The sequence below is a fragment of the Pteropus alecto genome, unplaced genomic scaffold (genome assembly GCF_000325575.1).
Source record: "Pteropus alecto unplaced genomic scaffold, ASM32557v1 scaffold21, whole genome shotgun sequence".
Taxonomy (NCBI): Eukaryota; Metazoa; Chordata; class Mammalia; order Chiroptera; family Pteropodidae; genus Pteropus; species Pteropus alecto.
Window position 1 is genome coordinate 596,751 of NW_006436282.1, and position 18,130 is coordinate 614,880.

An 18,130-nucleotide genomic window follows, 5' to 3' on the forward strand; every position below is an offset into this window, starting at 1 on the left:
GCAGGTGAGCTCCTCCGGCCGCTTCCGCCGGCGCAGGCCGACCCGGGGCGAGGTGAACGGCGGCCGAGTGGGTGGGGAGGGGCCGGGCCTCCGGGATCGCTATGCCCCTGCTGGACAGGGCCGCCACCCTTCATTCCTTGATGAGAGGTTAACTGGTTTGGCCCATTCTCAGCACCTTTTTCTTGTGAGAAATTGAAAGTCTAAAGAAGTAAGGCAATTAAAAACTCCTCAGAAATCTCCCCATTGTAGTAACATTTTGGGTAGCAACCAGACATCTCATTATCCAAACATACACAGACGTAAACAGGGTCATGCTACTGGACTTCTTCCTGGTAATAAAGGCTATTTTGTCATTATGTTATTCATATTATGTCATTATTTAAAACGGCAGCATAAGTATCCATTGTAGGAGACGGGATACCGACCCGTTGTCTGGTGTTGGAGGATTGAGTTAAGAGTTTTTTCTGTTGTAAATACAAATAGGTAGTTCTTCACTTGGCCTAGGCTTACTCCTCCTGTCTTTTGCCCTATTGCAAGCAGCTCAGAGTTTGTTAGAGGCTCTGAAGATGCTGGTCTAGGGCCCTCACTGTAGTCAACCCAGTTCATGTGATTACCCAGCATGAAAAGAAAATGCACACTCTAACTTTTTTAATGTCCATATAAAGTGTATATTCTGGGATCCTTATAAGATGGTTGTATCGGGACAACAGCCTTTCTACACTTTTTATTTCTTTCTCTTTTTTTGTTTTTTAATTGTTCTGTGTAACAGAGTAAGCAGGAAATTCACAGGAGGTCTGCTCGGCTCAGAAACACTAAATACAAATCGGCTCCAGCTGCTGAAAAGAAAGTTTCCACTAAAGGAAAAGGGAGAAGACATATTTTTAAGTTAAAAAATGTAAGATGATCGTGGACAGTGTCTTTTACTGTAATGGCATTGTGTGTGTAGTGTGTCTTGCCACTGCCTTCATCTCTCACCTTTGAACTTTGACTTTCCTGGGAGCTCTTCTGTAGTATTCTAAGGAGTGGTCCAGACTGTCTGAAGACGCTGAGCTCTGTTGCAGGAGGCTTACTGTTTATAAAGTTAATAATACCCTTTCTCTTTTTTTAGCTTTTATTTTTCTTCTGGAAAATATAAAATATGAGTCTGAAAGAAACATAAACCGTGGGTGCATTGTATTGGGTTCTTTAGGCAAAGGATTATGGTTCTTGGTATGGCCAGTTACACTAGGAAAACTTTTTTCATTTTTTAAAGATCTAAGTAAATAATACTGGAACTCACTCATTTCCATATTTGCTTTATAGCCCTAGAAAATGTTTCTTACTGACTTATGATCAGTTTGATGAATATGAATTAAAAATTTTACTAAATATCTCCTGCTGTAGGAAAATAGATGGTTGAAAGACTCGTGCTGGGGATGGTTGAAAGCACATTTTTGGTGCAGTAGATTCTCATTGTCTTTGTAAATACAAGGAGGCGCTGGTCAAACACTATGCATTCTAGACTAGACTATTTTTTTAAAGCTCAGTATGGTATTCATTCTTTTCAGAACAGGAATGGTTGACTTACCAGTAAAGGCATTTCTGAAGTTGGGCATATTTGTAAAACACAAAAGGGCCCTCCAGTATATCGTGCAGATTGTGGATTCTTATCGAGAGTAGTTGTCCCTAATTTTTTAAGATTTTAATAAATTAATTTTCTAAAAATCAGGCATTTGTTGACTAGATAAAACATGTTAAGTAAATATTCATTTGATTATAGTTGTTTCATTTAAACATATGTTTTCCTCAAGTATCTGCTAATATGTTGTCTGCAGTTTTTTAATATCAATTTCTCTAGCAACCCCTCCAAGGATGATAACCAAGCCATGTCTGGGGAGGCCTTTTTTTTTTTTTTTAGGCAAGGCAACCCTTGGTTTACCTCACAGATTGCAAGGACCTTGTCAGTTTACAATCCCTTATTTTTTTTTAATTTTTTACGCCTACAGCACCTGGTCTTCCTAGGTGGTCTCCCATCTAAGTACTAACCGGGACCGACCCTGCTTAGCTTCCAAGATCAGATGGGATCAGGCTTGTTCAGGGTGGCATGGCCGTAGATGAGGCCTCCTTTCTGTGTTGTGGCATGAAAGTATGTATTGTAGCTTAAGAACGGAGTTCAGTGATGGTTGGGTGGTGGCAGATTACTAAGAACTCTGAAGGAAGTTTCTTTTAGCCTTAGTTCAGGCTTGCTAGAAAATTAGTTCCAATGGTATTGAGTATCATAGCCAGTTGCATAGTTAATTTGAGATGGAAAATGTCTTCTAGGAGAGACACTTTTTCATTTTTTGTTCAGCTACTCATTTTTTATTCCACTTCTGTCATGCTCAGGCCATTAGAACCAGTATATTTTTATAACTAAAATGTTAATGTGTAATAAATCTGAGAGGGCTTGTGTTAGCTCTCAGCAGCATAATCAGAAGAAGCTTTTCTTCTGGTTCTCAGCAATTTTTAAGCTAATGGTAGCAGAAATAGCAGTGGAAACATTCAGACTGTGCTTTGCCACAACATCCAGAAAATCATTTATCTTTTTATTGCAGTTTTGTCACCAAACAACAAATTTAGTATTTCTCAAATTACAGAACTCTGATAATATGGCTGGGAAAATGCCTGTACACACAAACGCACATACACAATATGTCTGTTTAATATTTTTACTTTTTTTTATAGCCCATCAAAGCTCCTGAGTCAGTTTCCACAATAATCACTGCAGAATCAATCTTCTACAAGGTAAATATATCTGTGGAGTTACTGAAGGACAATTTAGGCCTACTATATAATGTGCTTCTGAAATGTTAGGTTAGTCTGAAGGCTTCTATTTTTCTGTAAAAAGTATGATTGCGGGTGTTCTTTCCTAAGCTTTTTCCCCTAGAGGTAGCTGTTATAAAACATCTCTTCCAGTGCTGAGGTGGGAGGGGAAGTTGCCTATTGAAATATGAAATGAGGATCTTAAGAATTTTTAATGCAGATTATGAGAATAGTCTTTAAAATGCTAATGTGTGGTATGCAGCTGTGAAAGAGTGAGCCATCCTAGTCAATATGGTGGCAGGGAAGGGTGAGGACAGAGGCAGGATTTAGTCTAGTAGAGGATGTGGACTCTCATGTCTAATGGGCAGAGTAGGCACAGAGATTCTAAAGTGCTCTTAATCAGAGTGGCAGAATAAGGGCAGAGGGGATTAACACTTACTAGAAGTCCATAGAGTCCAAGATGTTTTGGTAAAACAGAAGGTCAGGTTTTTAGGGACAAAGGTCAGGTTCGCTGTGAACATTTGATACGTTAGTGAGAGGTGACATTTTGTTATTTTTGAACCAGAAAACTGGGAAAGCAATTGGAACATAGAAAAGGTCTCTAAGGCCTGGGAGGCCTGGCACAGGCAATAACCATTAAATACTGTCACTGAGGGGCAGCGGTGTGAGTTAGCGCTTCATACCTGGCTTCAGTGCGCCAGACATTGGGAAAATCAAAACTTCATACTCCTTGAGTATACCTTGTTTTTTGGTAGCCCAGAATCTAAACAGTCTTTGCATAGGCAAACATCTCCTATACTGCCAGCATTTCATAAAACTGTTAATAACACATGGCTGAAGTTTAGTATGTGCTTGCTATTTATCAGGCACTGAGGTGAGCATTTCACATGCTTTATTTTATTCAAGCTTCTCCGTGAAGTGGTTACTGTTATTCCCATTTTATGGTGAGGACATGGAGGTACAGAGAGGTTAATTAGTCCAAAATCACATAGCCGACAAGTCATGGAGTGAAGCAGTCTGATGCCAGAGTCCAAACCTGGCTCTACTGCTTGGCAGGTGGTTGTGTGACTGGGCTAGAGCCTACCTCTCTAATGTTTCTTCATCTATAAAATAGGGATCGTATGTAGAAACTACCTCAGTGGGTCAAATGAGATTATGTTTGTTGAGCACGTAGCGCAGAGTAAGCACTCAATAGTAAAAATTATCATCATCACATTTTCACATTTGTGCATTACCTTCACAGCTGAACATACAGTTTATAGATTAAGTCCAGAAGGAACTGGTCGAGCCAAGGACTTAGTGTGCTAATGATTTCTAGGCATTTCTCAATGGAAAGGCATGTGAGACCTGTTATCGCAAGTATCAGTAATTTATCACTGTTTACCACCCTTGTTTATTAAATAATAAGGACAAAATGCAACACTCAAGTAATGCTGCAAGTACCCAGTATTGCAGAAGCTGTCACAGCAGTGCCGCTACAGGTAGCACCATGGTGGGCAAAGTTAAGTCATTGCCAGCTGCTAAACTAGAACCCAGATCAGGCATGCAAGAGGCAGCTGAGTGGGAGCCATTGGGTATGATGGCCATGAGTGTGGACACCAAAGACCCAAAATGGTTAAGTGACCTCCCCAGAACACTTCAGTGGCAGAACAGCCCATGAACTCAGGTTACTCCTAATCCAGTGTTTTTCAGTAAATTGTGTTGACCTTTTTTATTTGTCAGAAACTCTGAAACATCCCTGCAAATGAGGGGGACTCCTTAGATCAAGTGCCTTAGTCTTGTTTTATGTGTTTTTTATATACACACACACACACACACACTAATATATATATATGAGTGTGTGTGTGTATGGTGGAAATTAGCACCTACTGGAATGTGGTGTTTTTGGAATCTTACTAAGACATTGTCTTTGCCTTGCAGTTCTGCTTTCACACTATTATGTATTTTGAATTAATATTCATTCAGCATATATTTGAGTGCCTATGATAAGCAAGGGCCCATTTTTATGTGTGTGAGAAATATAATCATTTATAATTTGGGAAAAATGATTATACATATAGACAAAAAGAAGGCACAAATGCAAACCATTTATATGATAAATAATTTAGAACTTTGGTGTAGTGGCAAGAAGGACCAGCCGATGATGGATATGAACTAGCAAGGAGCAGATTGTGGCCCAGATTGTTGCATCTGGATCACTATGCCCATCCATAGTGACCCAGATGCAACAGTCACCCTTAGACACATTGATGAAGGGTCTACCTGGAGAAACTCCTGGCCTGTCATTTGTGTCACAGCTTAATTACTGGAAATATTTTCTCAGAACCATGTTTATGGTTGAGGTACATACCCCAGCAGCTTTACCTGCTGTCAGGGCCCTGTTTCGAGGAAAGCAGTGATGAATCACACCTGCAGATTGGGTCCTACAATTGAGAGTATGGCCTGCTGAGACTTACACCCACCTAAGGAGGTTCTGAGTGTCATAAATATTTGGATCAGCCATATGAGTGTTCAAAGGAGAGATTATTTCTAGTTCAAGACCCAGGAAACAGGATGTGGACAGAGGGCAGAGGCTTGAATGCAAGATGTGTACAGATTATTTAGCTGGGTATGAAATAGAGCAGGGAAAGACATGAAGTCTTGAACTCCAGAAATACCAGACATTGTCTTGGGGGAGGAAATTAAAGTGAATAGGAGGGGAAGAGACAAGTGCCAATGAGACTGGGGAAAGGTGGTAAATTGAGGGTAAACTTATTCTGAAGACTGATTATAATCAAAAGAGTCATTTCTTTGGTTTCAATTTATGGCATTTCTTTTCCTTAATGTATGGTTGAGGAGGAAGATACATAGTGTATATTCTCTCCAGATAAGCACTGATTTTCATGACAGTACAGGGATAGACTGCTGAGCTAGTGTAGGCACTTTGGCAGCAGTTCTGCCTTATGTAGCTTTCAGGGAGTCACTTAACCTTTCTGCAGCTTAATGGCTCTAGCCAAAAAAAGTAGGGATAGTACTGTTGTGATAGAAAATCAAAATATTTTTATAAACAAATGTTTTTTTCCAGATGCAAGTTTGTGTGTATGTGTAATTTCTTCATCCAAAAGTGAAACAACTTTAGGATTGACATCAACCATTACTCCATCTCAAAGACCTTTTATTGGCCACTTTGTAAGCTCTTGCTTTTACATTAGGGAAATTTCAGTTGATAGCTGTGGTGCTGATCTATTTATTTTAAATATGGGATTATCTTCTGTTTCCCCTAGGGAGTATATTACCAAATTGGAGATGTTGTTTCTGTGATTGATGAACAAGATGGAAAACCCTACTATGCTCAGATCAGGGGTTTTATCCAGGACCAGTACTGTGAGAAGAGCGCAGCACTGACATGGCTCATTCCCACTCTTTCTAGCCCCAGGGACCAGTTTGATCCTGCATCCTACATCATAGGTGAGTTTGACAAGTGGTACAGGTTCTTGAACCCAATTAAGTCTCTGTTATTATGTATAAGAATGCATTAGTCTGCTTGGGCTGCCATAACAAAATACCCCAGACTGAATGGCTTACACAGCAGAAATTTATTTTCTCATGGTTCTGGAGGCCAGATGTCTAAGATCAGCATGCCGTCAGGGTTAGTTTCTGGTGAGAGCTCTCTTCCTGGCTTGTGGACCCCCACCTTCTTGTTGTGTATGCTCCTGGAGTCTCTTATAAAAACGCCAATCCTATGGGATTAGAGTGCCACTCTTACAACCTCATTTAACCTTAATTACCTCCCTAAATGCCTTGTCTCCAAATACCATCATATTGAAGATTAGGCCTTCAACATATGAATTTGGGAGGGATACAATTCAGTACATAACAAAGAAGCATAAGTATCGTTAAGTACAATAGAGAACTTTATAGGAAATATGAAAGATGTTTTATATAGCTAGGATTTTGAGTTAGGGCAGTATGCACCTCTTAAAATGTGATATACATAAGATTTTTCTGAGTGACTCAGGATTAAATTCTTTTATTTTTTAACTCAGGATTAAATTCTATTAAAAGAATTTATTTGCTCAGGAACTAGGTTATTTAGGTTACTTATCAAAACCTACTCAAAAATTATTTCTAAAGGAACAATCATAGTTATTTCTAGAATCTCACAAATTCTCAATATGCGTCCTTCTACTCGTTACACAGATCATTCTAGACCTTTTTTAACATATCGTTGGTAATTGAAATGGCAGCCACTATACTGATTAATTTCAACGCTGCCAAAAAAATAGGACAAACAGTTCTTTACATAGACTCACAAGAAGTTACTGATTAATAAAATTTTGAAAGTGTTCAGAGTTTTTAAGTTACTCTGGACTTTTCAGCCTTTCTGCAATGAGCATGTATTACTTTTGCATTCTGAGGAAAAAACATAAAATTTTTTCAGAGAGAACTCAGGGACAGTTAACATACCACTGTTATTCTCACCTGCATGTCAAGTTCGATACATGACCAAACAGTTTTAGTCTTCTGCTTGTAAGTACGTAGAAGAATGGACTTTCACTTATCTGATCTATTGGATAGGAGTCTCAGCAGAGGCAGTGATGCGACAGAATCACCTCTGGGTCTTCTCTCCCACCTCCTCTTCCTAATCTTGATTCCAGAGCACAAACTCTGGAGCCAGCCTATCTGGGTTCATAGCCCATATACTTACTAGCTGTGTGATCTTGGGCAAGTTCCTTAATCTTTCTTGCCTCATTTTTCTCATATGTGAAATGGGAATAAGAGGGCTTTTATGAGGGTTCAAAGTATTGATATGTACAGTACTAAGAACAGTACAGGCATATAATAAACACTATCTAGGCTAAATATTTTTAGAATCTTTTCTGCATTGAGTCACTGTTTTGGGGAGAATGGTATATTCCTTAAGCAGTTAAGGTAGAATAATGATAGAGTGACTTCAGAGTAATAAATGTTCCCAAGGCTAATGTCAGGTCACCAACAGAGTTGTTTCTCCTAGTGTCTAGGAATTTTAACATTTTATGATAATGATACATATGTTTGAAAATATGTTTCACCTTTCCATTGGCCACCTTTAGGACCAGAGGAGGATCTTCCAAGGAAGATGGAATACTTGGAATTTGTTTGTCATGCACCCTCTGAATATTTCAAGTCACGTTCATCACCATTTCCCACAGTTCCTACCAGACCAGAGAAGGGCTATATATGGACTCATGTTGGACCTACTCCTGCAATAACTATTAAAGAAACAGTTGCCAACCATTTATAGTTTAAAAAGTAAAACTGGATTTCCAGTTATCTTCTATTCATACCACTATAAGATATGCCCATGTTAGAATGTAATTCTTAGATGGAAAAACAAAAAAGTTTTTTCCCTACTACCCAGTAATCATTTTACTAGTTACTTGGAAAACTAAAAAGGATAGAAAATAATTAAATATATTTTTAAGTAAATTGTTACATCCTGTAGGTGTATTTTCCCAGACAAGGGCTGGAATGTCCAAGGAAACCATCAGGAACGTAGTGTTTTTCTCCATAATTTATTTCTAGAAACTTGAGTCCATTTTATATTTTGCTATAAGAACAAAGTATTAATTAAAGTTTGGATTTCTGGCCAAGGATTGAACCAAATGTAGCTAAGACCAAGAAAATGCTATGGCAGACTGTTGACTTCTTTAACCTAAAGGAAAATGGTGGATAATTTTATTAGCCCAGGCCTTTTAAAACTTTCATCTAAAAAATAATTAATTTAAAATTTTTTTCATCTAATTCTTCTGTAGCAAACAGATTCAAAATCATTTTGTTGATCTTAATATCACTGTTCTCGCCGACCTTCTCAGTCAAAACAAGGCTTCCAATCAAACCATAAAATCTTGTAGTGCAGTCAGCTTCATCAAACATATACTCTTCATGTTTTAAAAAGGATTTCATTTGGTGGTTTCTTGGCTGCTTTAGAACAACCACTGAGCAGTCATAAAAATGATTATTAGTCAACTATAATTAAAAAATAAATGTAAAAAAATGGTTTAAAATTTTTTTTAAGTGGTTAATAGATTATTAGCATTGACATAGTTTAAAAAGTCTGCCCCAAAGTTAAACCACTTGCTATGAACTCACAATAATAGGCCTGAAACAGTGCCTTGCACTTGGAAGGCCTGTTGTATATGAAATTGTCCAGAATTCAAGTACAGGTTTACTTCAAGTGCAAGTCAGCCAAGTAAGGGAGCAACATTGTGAAAACAGGAAGAAGTGTAGATTGCACACACTTGCCTCCTCTCCTGACTTAACTAGTATTTTCAACCCCAGAAACATTGTCAGAATCTAATTTAATCATAATGATTTTGTGTTGTAGCACCTTTAACTATTACCCTTTTCTACAGTTATGGTTCGTGTGTTGGAAATAAGCAACTATCGATAGTTCTATGTACATAGTTAGCTCTCTGTATATAGTTATCTCTCTGTTCACAGTAATGACAGTAAAATTGATTGTAAATACCATTGTAAAAAGCTGTCTAAATGCTAATCAAACTTTTGGATTAAAATGTATTTTTCACAATGTATTTACTTTGGATTTATTTCATTTAAACAAATAGGGCCATCTATCAAAAAATGGTATAGATAGAAAACTGCGGTGTTGTAGTATTCATAAGTTGGAGTGACAGGTTCATCATCAGTATGTAATAGATTTTAGGAAAATCAAAGAATGGCTGATTGAAAAAATGAATTCTTAAGATATTTATTAAAGTGAGGAAATATTTAAAAACTAGAGTAGTACTGACCTTTTGTTTATAAATTGGTAGATACTTGTGTAGTATCTTTTAAAATAAATATTGGATTTTCACTTTCTTCTTCATTAAACACCAAAGGCTCCCATTGCTTACAGGGTAGATTCATACCTTTTTCCTTGTTATGGAAGGCTTGCCTTGATACGGCCCTGGTCTGTATTCCCAGCCTTGTCTCCCTCTTCTCAGCAACACTGTGATATTTCCTCCTGACACCCTCCTTGTTTTTTTTGGTTATGAGGCCTTGTTCATCCTATTCTCTCCAACTCACCAAAGGTTTTTCCTAAGGCCCTCAAATTCTCTCTCTCATGAGACCTTTCCAGATTCCCATGACTCCTTGAAATCAGTTTCTCTCCTGTTCTGTTAATTGCATTTAAGTTTCTACTTTTGTTGCCCCCATCCCGCCCCAGTGTTCCCTGGAAGACGGAGATGGTGTATTTTATTTACCCATCTTTGTAACGCCCACAGCACTTAACCCAGGTCCTCGCTTATGGGAGGTGCTTAGTATAGAGTCAGGTTAGGTGCTTTTAATTAAAATGCCTGTTGATATTTTAATACTAATTCATACTTACCTTGCCTTAAACTTCAAATTCTCTTGCGAACAACCCACTCAAGTAGAACTTCCAATTGTTATATTCCAGATTAGTATTAGTATTGTTTTTAAGCTTTAACAGAATGTTTTTAGGATGATCTTTAAGTACTTCTCTTACAGAAATACTAACATAGTAGCTGGAAAAATTATCCCAGACCATTCAAGTTCTTGGCTGTGAAAGGTATTTCCAGGACTAAAATGTTCCAATGAGAAGTTTGAATCACAATTACGTTTCAGCCGTAAGTAAATAAAATCATAAGAACAATGGATTGCAATATATATAATGCTTTTACATATGCATGTGTGTGTACAAATATACATAGATACACATACTCAGTGATGTTCTGTCATGGACCAGAAAAGGGAGGGCACCTTTGTGGATTTTGTTTTGCCACCCTGGGCATGTTTTAGGAATCGTATTTTTTTATTTCATACCAGATGTGTGACTCATACCTTTTGTAGGATGGTGTACCTCCAATATCAAAAAAAAATTAAGCCAAGAAGTCAGGGAGAAGTCAAGGAGAAACAAGAAGGAATCTGAACGACAAGAGGGAAATGCCTAAGTAAGTTATAGTGCATTTTTCTTCTTTATACTTTTCAGTATTTTCCAACTTTGCTGCAATGAGCATACATACACAGACACATATTTGTCTGCAGACTGTCCAACTAGTGGAAGGGAAGATGGACAAAGTAGAGGAGAGTAAGGACAAACTTGAAACTGCGTCAGTCTCTTCCAGACTGCCTGCGTGCTGACGCAGGCCCCAGCACCAGATGCAAAAAGTAAAAGCCTCACCCAGACTGTTTAACAGGCTCCCACAATTGTGTCAGGTAAAATCTCTATCACAGAGCCTTTATTGAACATTCCTAGTCTTCTATTTCACTGATAATTCCTAATACAGTTACTGAGACTCTGAAGAAAAGGAACTGATGTTTTTCATTATAAGCTATTTAGAATTATCTGGCCTTTTAAAAAAATATGTATTACTTGGATAAAAATTTTTAATTGAAAAGTAATGAAGGAGACCATATAGGGGAAGATGAACAGACTGGATTTTTAAAAATTTTAATCTCTGTTAAAAAAATGTGTATACAGAATTAAAAACCAAACAACTCTCCCTTCTTTTTCTTTTTTCTCTTAAAGTAGTGGAAATCATTAATCAGTATTTCTTATTCAGCATGACAGATTGGCATGAAATAATTACTCAGCTAAAGCAGAAAAGCTACAATCATAACCTCAACTTCTTGTAACATCATCACTATTTCGAATTACTCTTCACTTCTTTGTTCCACCTGTTTTACAGAAGCTGAGTAGAAGAGAGAAGGTTTATAACAAAAACATCTATCCCTATGGATAGAGAAGGTGTGAGTAAAAAAGTCAGTAACCTTAGAATAAAGGGTGAGGGGGCTCGCGCTCGCTCGCTCGCTCTCCCCGCCCCCCGCCCCCCGCCCAGAAATCCTCTCCACAAGTAGAGATAGAAAAACACTTTTATTATTGACTGAGCATTAAACCAGAATGTGATGTTCACCGAAGACAATTGGCCAAGAAATTACAAAGACAGAAAGAAACCTCACCCTTTTATCTAACCAAGCAGATACAGCCCATTACATACATGTTCTTAAGATAAATAATAACCAGTTATCAACTAAGAGAACTTGACAGCACTATTAGTCACATGCAGTTCTTCCTATCGTTACCTGGTAATTCAGGTGACCACCTATGTTAGCTAATTGACTTTATCTAGAGGGGTTTGGGGAAACAAACTCATCTTTATGATGGGAGTTACTGTTACAACCTGCCTCCCACAGAAACTGGGCAGAGTTGTGCTATCTCCTGGTGTCTATATTTCAAAGAGATGGAGTCTATGTCTTTGAGAAAGATAGTCCTACGTCATAAAGCTTTCAAAGAGATGGAGAAAATACTTATATTTACAAGTTTTCTAAGGTAAATATCCTGAAAAAGCAGGAGGAGAGGGAAATCTCTTCCCTTGTTTTAAGCAAGATAATTAAACCTCTTATTTTAAATTTGTATTTGTTTCTACAGTGCCCTCCCTAAATTTGGAAGAGGAAGCTTTTGACTCAGGCCCTTACGTCAGGGCTGCTTATTAGTACACATTGCTGTCTTTGTGAGAGTTTCGATACGCGGCCACTTCAGGATTTGACTAGAGACAGAGGGCTGGGTTCCATTCTTAACTCACCCAGGAACCTTTGGGCAGGGCCAAACCTGCACAGCCATACGCGGTAATCCTCATCATTGTGACTTTGTTAACAGGTGTAAGAGGTTCTGAATTTACAAAGGCCAAACACATAATCCTGTGCCAGAGGAAAATTCATTTTCTATTCACTCTCCTCCATGAGCACTTGTTAGAGCTTTGCACCTGGTAGGGTCAGAAACATTATCTCATTTAATTATCCTCGTTTTATATTTCAATATTTAATCATGGATTTTCAACATGTTTTTAGATTCCACTACCCTCCCCCCACCTTTATACCAGTGAATTATAAACACATTAGAATCACCTCTGGAGCTTTGAAAAACAGCAGAAATACCTGCTGCCTGAGGGTTCCACAGCAACCAATTAAATCAGAATCTATGAGAGTGAGACTGGGGCCTCACTAGGTTGCAAAGAATCTAGCAAAACTTAAAATATATAAAAAATTGTGTAAAGTTTCAGAGGTAATTGTAATGTGCAGCCAGAAATGAGACCTACTGCTTAGGCTAGTTCTCTTTTAGTATATAAAATTGAGCAGATAAAGTCTTCAATTTCTACAAAGGGAGAAGGAGATCAGGTAGTATCCCGCTTTGGGGCAATTTAGGAAGATAATCAAAGGCCTATTTATACCACGTAGCCCTGATAAAGGTATTTCGTATATGGGGGCACATAAAATGGAGGTTCACCACAAATCTAAACTTGCTCCAACTTAGGCTGCACCTACAGGAAGCACCTGTCAGAGAAACCCACTGTGCATCAATCACAAGCTCGTTCACCTTACCCTAGGAACCCGGACCTGCTAACCCTCCGGGGGAACCGACCTCGCCCGCAGCCCGGCCCGCTTTCCCCTCGCCTCCTCTCGCGCTTCAGCCAACTGCTCTTGCCCCACATCCCGGGAAGAGTGCTGGCTGCTCGTGAGGCGCGGTGCCCCGCCAGCCCGTGGCTAGTTTCCCCTGGAAAGAGGACGTCAAACTTGTTACAAAATAGTTTTAGTTTTGTAGTTTGAAAGTTTTGGCGATTAGATGGTACGCGAAGCCAGCTGCTGAGGACGCCTGGGCCTGCGCCTAGACGCGCGTGAAGGAACCACCAGCCCTCGTGTTCGCTGCCGGCGGGTCGCGCCCTGGGAGCCCCAGGTTAGCTTCTCTCTCGGACTGGGCTCCGCTTGTTGTGCGTTGTGCATTCTCAGCTCTTTGAGTTAGTTTGTCCAAATCCTTCCTGGTGGGAGATGGGGGTGTGGGAGACCTTACATTTTTCATGGCGAGACCTAGTGAGCCACAACTTTTGGGTTTGTGGCCGACCTCATCTACAAGTTAAGCAAGCGCCTTGGGGAGGTCCTGACAGGTCTCAGGAACTGTGCACAGGCCAGTAGAAAGAGATAACCCGGTTGAATTAGGATTGTTTCAACAAGAGAAATAATGGGTACGCCTCAATCTACAAAGCAAAGTGGCAGTTCTTAGGGGACTCGCTAAAACCTCAAGTCTACAGCATAAACCGCTGGGGGACTTGAGGAAATAAGACAAGAAATACAACTGTTTTGACCAATGGCACATCGAAATCTAAGTAAGCACAAGTCAGACCATTAAAAGCTATTAGGTCCACAAAAACATGGCTAAAACTAAAACCAATGGCAAGGAACTTACCGCCTATGTTTTCCTCTAGGAATTTTATGGTTTCAGGTCTTGGTTTCAGGTCTTAGATTCAAGTCCTTAATCCATTTTAAGTTAATTTTTGTGTATGGTATAAGATAGTGGTCCTATTTCATTCTTTTGCATGTGGCTGTCCAGTTTTCCCAGCACTGTTTATCGGAGATAATCCTTGCTCCATTGTATGTTCTTGGTTCTTTTGACCTAAATTAATTATCAGTGTGGGTTTATTTCTGGGATTTCATTCTGTTCAGTTGATCTAGTGTGTCTCTTTTTATGTTAATACCATACTGTTTTGATCAATATATCCTAAATTAATTATCAGTATATGTGTGGGTTTATTTCTGGGATTGCATTCTGTTCAGTTGATCTAGTGTGTCTGTTTTTATGTTAATACCATACTGTTTTGATCAATATAGCTTTGTAATATAGTTTGAAATCAGGGAGGGTGATGCCTTCAGCTTTATTCTTTTTTCTCAAGATCGTTTTGGTTGTTTGGGATCTTTTGTGGTTCCATACTAATTTTAGGATTGTTTGCTGTATGTTAAAAATGTCATTGGAATTTTGACAGGGCTTCTATTGAATCTGCAGATTGCTTTCAGTATACAGATATTTTAACAACATTCTTCCAACCCTTGAGCATGAAATAGCTTTCCATTTATTTTTGTCTTCCCAAGGTACTATCTTAACTGAGTTTAACACAACAGAGAGCTTCAGAAATCTTGCACATAAAGTTGGTCATAGAGTGTTCTCCTTGACCAATACAGAAATAGAGCTAAGTGGACAGGGTAGAATGCTGTAAGGCCATGGGTTTTGGACTCTGATGGCCAAGGTTAAATACAAGGACATTGAAATAATCTTGGACAGGTTACATTCTCAGGATATTGAGGGGATTAAATGTGATAATACATGTAAGGTGGTTAGGCACAATGCCTAGCACATGGTAAACGCTCAATAATGTTCCTGTTTACATTGTAGACAGTCCAGTTAAGTGTAACATAGAGAATAAATTTTAAATAGAGAGTGGAATATCTGATGATGCCATTCAATTCAGTTGGTGACTATTCATTCTGGTTAGGCTGGCTCTGTGCTTATTACTCACAGGTGAAAAAAAAAGTATAATAGAAAACTCTGCTACTCTCCATGGGTCTGTTTTGAAGATTTTTTTTCCTAGTAGCAGTGGTGGGTTGCAACATCAATTCCATTTTCTCCCCTCTCTCCCTTAGGATCCATGTGCATTGATCATATTATTAGTTATAGGGGGGTGTCCTCACAGCCGCGGGCCTCCCTCTCCATCAGATGCTGAGAGGGCCCCAGAGAGGAAGGATTCCGACTCCTGGGCTCATCCCCTTTGAAACCAAGGCTCTCTGGCACTGCCAGTTGCTGCCGCAAATGTTTCTGAGCTGCCAGGAGGAGGCTATGATCAGAGGCCATAGTGCAGGTTGCCCTAAAACTTTAGAAATGTGGTTAAGATTTTCACCATCCTCAAATCATAGTGAAACTTATTTAATGCTTTACTCATCAGTTGCACTGACTGATCCATGTTCAGATGTTGTCACCTGACAGTACTTATATGGTTTGTCACAGTTTACTTGGATGGAAAAAGACAACTCAAAAGGTTAAGGACTATGTTTAATTTACATGTAGGATGATATTAAAGTTCTGTAATCTCTTCAAAATTGGGAAAGGTGAGCTAATTAGATAATTGATGCAAATAATTTTATGGTTTCATTTAATTGATTTAATGGTGAATCTACTTATTCAAATTTATTGGAGATTATGAAAGCTTTCCAGATGCTACAGAATAAAAATTGCATCAAAGACAAAAGAATTATGAATCATAGATTTTATAATACCTTCAAAATTCTAGGGCATGCTTCTACTTAGATGGATTGTACTTCGCTGAGAAAGCAATAGGTTTAAAGTGGGGTTTTGTGTGTGTGTGTGTGTGTGTGTGTTCTTACTTTGCTGAGAAAGCAATAGGTTTAAAGTGGGGTTTTTGTGTGTGTGTGTGTGTGTGTGTATCTATAAATGATCATAAACTATAAAGCAATTCTGTATTCTAATACTTTCTTCCTCTTTAGGCCAATTTTTTCAATTTGTGAATCTCAACCCATGTATGGGTCAAAACTAGCATTACTAGTATGAAATAGAATAGAATAAGAGAGAGTAGAAAGTATCAGAGAACATCACCTGTGGGTATTGTTTTGTGAAACTTATTTCAGTAGTGTGCATATGTGTATCGGATCGTGATGTAAAATGTATTACATTGGGTTGTGGTTAAAGTATTTTGAAAATTGGTGGTTTAGAGCACAGCATTTTTACTTTTGTGAAGAAGCTATAGCATTCCCTTTAACTGACACTGATTCCTATAAAGTATTTTGAGTAACAGACTAGAACAAATGTCTAAGCCAAAATTCCTCATTTCAATTTTCTATCTAAAAGCCTGGGCAAAATTTCTGTGTCAGTATGTGGTTGGTGGTATTTACTATCCTGGAATCCTTTTTAGCTTTTAGGTGTTGATTTGTCTGATTCTTGGAAACTTTTTAGGAGGTTGAGGCCTATATCAATTTTGTAAAAAATGTCAGGTTGCCTAGGAAATGAATAAACTCTATGGCATAATGCCATTGTCCAATGTTTCACATTTTATATCTTTACTTTTTCTTTATACTTATGAGCATTGAGTATTTCACTGTAGGAATGTAAAATGCTCATTTATTTTAATAATCCATGCTTCTAATATCTCCTGAAACTACTGTACATGGCCAATTTCTATTGCTTTTACAATCAAAACTGATTCCTAATCAATCATATCTTCTCCGATCTAAAAAAAAAGTTAAGGGCCAAAATATTAGACTTTTTTTCTTTCCCTCTTTATTTATTCAGAAGAGGCTTATTCCAATTTCCATTGAGAAATAACAATTCACCTACAAATATTTATTTTATTTATCAAGTGACCAGTACAAGGCCCTGTTCTATATTACAGCAGTGAACAATGCATACAAAAACCTGGCCCTTTGTGGAATTTTCAATATAGTACAGAGACAACTGGATATTAAGAGGTTCCTGTTATTTTAATTAGGTTTGCCATAGAAAGCAATAACCTCAGCTAACTGCTCTGGCCTCCTTCTCTACCTAACCTTCATATGCATGCAGCTTAGGAACCCAAAGGCCATCCTCCCCACAATCCTCCCCACTCCTCTTTGTGGGAGGAAATGTCACTAAATGGACTCGGGCCTCCTGCATACAGTGTGAAACAGAATGAATAAATATATTTTTATGAGGAGTTGTGTTGCTTTTATCTTAAGGTGGAATCAGGGGTGGACATAGAGGCAAAGGCTGGGTGAGGTCTGGGATCTCTTAGAGATCAGAATTTGCCTGAGGGGCGCAGAGTCTCTAGTTCACTGAGAACAGGGGCTGTGTCTAAGAGAAGGGGCTAGGATGGGCTGGGCTGTGGTTCCGTTGGTGGTTCTCAGAGCTGTGGGCAGGTGGTGAATGGGCATATCTCCCCGGTGCCGCCTCACCCCTCCCCAGCGCTCAGGGCGTCTCTCCGCCTGTGGGCACCAGGGCCGGCGGGTGTCCTCCCCTGGACCACATCATTCTCATCCACCACTGCAGGTCGGTGAGCCTCTGCTTCCACCAGCCTGTTGATGGTCTCCAGAGTCTCATGCAGGAAGCACTTGAGGACGCCCTCAAAGTAATGTGATTGATGTTGCTGGGCTTCGGTTACTGACACATCTAGGTTGCTGAAGGTCTTTTCTGCTGCCAGATGGACCACATCAAACTTGGAGTAGTTGTTCACCACATGCCCTTTCTCAACCACCGCAGGCAGGGCTGAGACTCGGTGCTGTACAAAGATGCTAGAGCCACGTAGATGGGGGTGGCGGTGTTGGCAGAGGTGCCAGTCTGTAGTCCTTCCAGAGGCTAGACATGAGCTCTGGTTTGGAGGACTCGGTGATGAACAATCTGAGGATCTTGAGGATGTGCTTGTGGGTGAAATGTACAAGATGTTGCCCGATTCTGGGTCAGCAACTGGCAGCCTCTGAATCTTGTTTTGAATTCATAAAGAGACAGCATCAAACAAGCTGGCATGAGGCGAAATACAGACACGGTATTTAAAGGAGTCCC

General features: G+C 39.2%; 1 protein-coding gene and 2 pseudogenes across 1 annotated transcript in view; 1 reads left to right on the top strand and 2 right to left on the bottom strand.

Annotated features, from left to right (window-relative positions):
• GATAD1 (GATA zinc finger domain containing 1) overlaps window positions 1-9,335 on the top strand; it is a 9,860-nt gene extending 525 nt beyond the window's left edge. The window contains exons 2-5 of the mRNA XM_025046806.1: window positions 766-895; window positions 2,704-2,763; window positions 6,045-6,228; window positions 7,854-9,335. Coding sequence (XP_024902574.1) covers window positions 766-895; window positions 2,704-2,763; window positions 6,045-6,228; window positions 7,854-8,044 — 565 coding nt within the window. The 3' untranslated portion in view covers window positions 8,045-9,335. The remainder of the gene's footprint in view (window positions 1-765; window positions 896-2,703; window positions 2,764-6,044; window positions 6,229-7,853) is intronic.
• Window positions 1,977-2,095, bottom strand: LOC112479991 (annotated as a pseudogene).
• An 8,187-nt stretch (window positions 9,336-17,522) lies between the features above and the next one.
• LOC102879495 lies at window positions 17,523-18,122 on the bottom strand (annotated as a pseudogene).
• Between the last annotated feature and the right edge of the window lie 8 nt (window positions 18,123-18,130).